Source organism: Sorex araneus, chromosome 5, assembly GCF_027595985.1.
Source record: "Sorex araneus isolate mSorAra2 chromosome 5, mSorAra2.pri, whole genome shotgun sequence".
Classification (NCBI taxonomy): domain Eukaryota; kingdom Metazoa; phylum Chordata; class Mammalia; order Eulipotyphla; family Soricidae; genus Sorex; species Sorex araneus.
In genome coordinates, this window is record NC_073306.1 from 90,055,445 (window position 1) to 90,059,858 (window position 4,414).

Below are 4,414 nucleotides of genomic sequence, written 5' to 3' on the forward strand. Positions count from 1 at the left end.
CGAACGGTCGAAATAAAATAGCAAATCTGTGAACACTGACCGCAGAGCTAAGGACAACCTTGGAGAAGACTGTGAGGAAAGGGAGACAGCTGAGGAAGGAGGGGAATGTCCCAGGGCGTCTACTGAGTATTGGGGAAATGTGATTTCCACCGCAAGTTTAGGAGCTCATTGTTCTAAGTGGACCTGCTGTGGAGCAAGTGGGCAAAATAGTTCAAAAGAATTCTGCACATTTGCCCAGCAGCCCTCATCATCCAAGACAGAGATGCCCAAATAGCCCCGGCCCACCTCTGGGGTCTTGGCCGCCTCCCACCCACCTCGCCAGAAAAGTGGGTCTGAAACGAAGCTAGTTCAGGGGGTCACCGGGACCCTCCCAGGCTGCGCTGTTGAAACTCTTCTGACCTAACTGCTCCCATTTGCAGGGACACGGGAGCCCAACGCATGGGCCCGGGAGCTCCAAGCGCCTCTGCACCCGGAAGGCCCCCGGCCGCGCGGGGCGGGGCGAAGGCGGGTAGGGGCGGAGCCAGGGGGCCGGTCGTTGGCCACGCCCTCGCGTGAGCTATAAAAGCTCCGGCCGCGCCCACTCTCAGGCCAGGTTGCAGCCGCACTAGGGAGTCGGCACCATGTCGAACCAGTCCACTATGGTCTTGGGTTACTGGGATATTCGCGGGGTGAGTGCCAGCCCCTTCGCCCAGAGCTGAGGTTCCATGGGGTGCCCCAGCTCCCTTCCCCGAGCACATCCAACCCCGCTGAAACCAGCCCTCCCCGGGCCCGGTAAACGCGGACCTAAGGGCAGCAAATGGCCGGGGCGGGTCTCGCGACCGCTTAACGTCCGCCTTGGCAGCGGGGTGCTGCTGGGCCTAGGCTGCCCCGACCCTCCAGGCATGCCAGTCTGGGAGCGGGGCAACGGGAGCAGAGCAGGCTGAGCCCCCGCAACTCACCCCAGCTGTCTGCCTGCAGCTGGCACAAGCCATCCGCCTGCTCCTGGAGTTCACGGGTACCTGCTACGAGGAGAAACAGTACACCTGCGGGGAAGGTAAAGCAGCACTGGGGGCTCATGCACCCCGGCCCCAAACCAGCCCTCGCCGCCTCCCCGCCTAGGAGCTCTGCTATGTCCACTGTCGGCAGAGATGTGACTCTCTCTGGAAGTGGTCATCCTCCGTCTGCCAAAGCTCAGCGCCACCATCAGATAGGCCCCAGGGATTACAGGGACACACTTTCAGGGCTCAGGCATATAAGGGATTGGGACCCGATTATTTCTTTAGCTCATTTCTCTCTCCATAATCTATTAAGAAAGCTGGGTCTCACTCCATTCTCTCTTACAGCTCCTGACTATGATAAAAGCCAGTGGCTGGACGTGAAATTCAAACTAGACCTGGACTTCCCTAACGTAGGTAGCATTCAAGGGAAGGAGGAGCAAGGGGAGCCCAGAGACCATGAAATGCATTCTTCCTCCCTCCTCCTAGAAGGAGCTAGAACAAGGGTGCTTAACCTCAATAGAGTAGATAAAAACCAGGGATCCTTGGAAAGGGGGAGAGAAACATTGAGCCACTTCTCTGATTCATTTATAAGACACATTGTTTATTCTTTTGTGTGATGCTGGAAATCAACCGAAGACCTCACATGTGCAAGTCAGGTGCTAGACTCCTGACCACATCCCCAACCCCAAACAGAGAAGGAAGGAAGAAGAAAGGAAGGAAGGAAGGAAGGAAGGAAGGAAGGAAGGAAGGAAGGAAGGAAGGAAGGAAGGAAGGAAGGAAGGAAGGAAGGAAGGAGGAAGGAAGGAAGGAAGGAAGGAAGGAAGGAAGGAAGGAAGGAAGGAAGGAAGGAGGGAGGGAGGGAGGGAGGGAGGAAGGAAGGAAGGAAGGAAGGAAGGAAGGAAGGAAGGAAGGAAGGAAGGAAGGAAGGAGGAAGGAAGGAAGGAAGGAAGGAAGGAAGGAAGGAAGGAAGGAAGGAAGGAAGGAAGGAAGGGAGGGAGGGAGGGAGGGAAGGTGGGAGGGAAGGTGGGAGAGAGGGGAAGGGGGAGGGAGGGGGAAAGAAAGAAAGAAAGAAAGAAAGAAAGAAAGAAAGAAAGAAAGAAAGAAAGAAAGAAAGAAAGAAAGAAAGAAAGAAAGAAAGAAAGAAAGAAAGAAAGAAAGAAAGAAAGAGGGAGGGAGGGAGGGAGGGAGGAGGGAGGGAGGGAGGGAGGGAGGGAGGGAGGGGAGGGGAGGGGAGGGAAGGAAAGAAATGAACCCCAGGGGCTGAAGCAATAGCACAGTGGGTAGGGTGTTGCCTTGCATATGGTCGACCCGGGTTCTATTCCCAGCATCCCATATGGTCCCCCGAGCACCGTCAAAAGTAATTCCTGGGGCTGGAGCAATAGCACAGTGGGTAGGGCGTTTGCCTTGCACATGGCCGACCTGAGTTCGATTCCCAGCATCCCATATGGTCCCCTGAGCACCGTCAAAAGTAATTCCTGAGATGCAGAGCCAGGAGTTAACCCCTGAGCATTGCCAGGTGTGACCCAAAAAACAAAAAAAAAAAAAAAAAAGTAATTCCTGAGTGTATGAGCCAGGAGTAACCCCTGTCCAATGCTGGGTGTGACCCAAAAAAGAAAAAAAAAAGAAAGAAATGAACCCCATTCTAGATCCAGTGGGAGAAACCTTGGCTCATTTTCCCTTTCTTCTAAGATAGCACTTTCTCTTGTACTACTGGTTTCCTTCCAGTTCTCACCCCCCTTGGGAGAACTAGTGAGGCGGAAGACAGTTATGTTGGACAAAAAAAAGTACAGAAATGAATGTGCATGCCTTGCATGGGGCCAACCCCATTTCCATCCCTGTTGCCAAAAAGTCCCCGAGCATCACGGACTATAGCCCTGGAGGTCTCCAAGAACCACCAGGCAACAACAGGGCCTGAGCAGTAAGCTGCCAACCCAGGGCCTCCTGAGAACCACATGAGAGCCCACATTCCTCCCCTTCATTTCACCTCTTCTTTTCCTCCAGCTGCCCTATCTCATGGATGGGAACAACAAACTGACCCAGAGCAATGCCATCATGCGCTACATTGCTCGCAAAAATAACATGTGTGAGTGTGGTATGGGGTTGGCCAGGGAGGCCCAGAGTCTATATCATACTAAGAGTGACTTGTTGTTATTTGGCCCTGTTACAGGTGGCGACACAGAAGAACAAAGGATCCGAATAGACATTATAGAGAACCAAATAATGGATTTCCGTATGCAGCTCATAAAGCTTTGCTACAGCCCAGACCATGTAAGCTACCACAGCAAGCATTAGGAACTCAGGAGTGGATTCAGCTACTTCCTGCAGGAACCAGAAACAGAACTGTCACTTGGCAGGGTGGGGTAGGGGACCAGGGAGCATTGGGTAGTCATGTAATTCAGATGTTGGTCCACTCTTTTTTTCCAATTCCCTCCTTTCCAGCCTGACACTTCTATTTCACTCCTGCCACAGGAGTCCCTGGACATCCCCTCACAGGAAAGAGCTCAGAACAAGTGGTGGAGATAATAATGCCATCTGGTCTCTCCTCTCTTTCACAGGAAAAACTGAAGCCTCAGTACTTGGAGCAGCTACCTGAACAACTGAAGCTGTTCTCCTTGTTCCTGGGGAAGTTTTCATGGTTTGCTGGGGATAAGGTAGGAAGAAGGATGAGGGAACCAGGATCCCTTTTCGACTTGGCAGCTGTTAATGCCTGCACCCACCCCTGTCCTTCCTGCAGCTCACCTTTGTGGATTTTCTCACCTATGATGTCTTTGACCAAAACCGTGCCTTTGAGCCGAGGTGCCTGGATGAATTTCCAAACCTGAAGAATTTCATGTGCCGTTTTGAGGTGATGTTCTGGGCCTTTCTCTTAGAAACTGCAGATTCCCCTGGGTCTCAAAGGGCCCCAATGAGGCCAACTCTTGGCCAATTCCAGATTTTGCTTAAAAGGATCAAGGGCTGGGCATCTGAAAGCCCCTGTGTGTGGTAAGCGTCTGACTGCTAAAGTATACTAAAGATGCTGAGTACGAGAAAGGGAGCAGTCGAGGGCATGGGATGGGTGCAGGCAGCCTGTGAATTGTCACTGGTGGGGCAGTGGGGCAGGTCTTTTCAAAGGTCCATATGCTTCCCTTCCAGGCCCTGGAGAAAATAGCAGAATTCGTGCAGTCTGACCGCTGTTGCAAGATGCCCATCAACAACAAGATGGCCCAGTGGGGCAACAAGAGTATCTGTTGAGCAGGAGCCCAATAGGGCTTGATGCTCCATCCAGTCCCCACGGGGCTGGTACACTTCTCTGCTCTTGTCAATAAACAGCACTTGGTCACAGTGTCTAGCTGCATATTTCTTGGGAGCAGAGGCTGCAGGAGAGGAAGGGTGGATGGATAATTCTCAAGATACAGATTCAGCCACATTCCCACCCCAGCCCCAAAGCTGTGGTCAAG

The 4,414-nt window shown here is 52.9% G+C and overlaps 1 protein-coding gene across 1 annotated transcript; it reads left to right on the top strand.

Moving 5' to 3' along the window:
* Positions 1-572: 572 nt before the first annotated feature.
* On the top strand, positions 573-4,208 carry GSTM3 (glutathione S-transferase mu 3). The gene is made up of 8 exons (XM_004620072.2): positions 573-668; positions 958-1,033; positions 1,323-1,387; positions 2,979-3,060; positions 3,145-3,245; positions 3,533-3,628; positions 3,712-3,822; positions 4,110-4,208. Exons 1-8 carry the CDS (start codon positions 621-623, stop codon positions 4,206-4,208), a joined length of 678 nt encoding a protein of 225 aa, XP_004620129.1. The 5' UTR covers positions 573-620.
* The last annotated feature ends 206 nt before the right edge of the window (positions 4,209-4,414 follow it).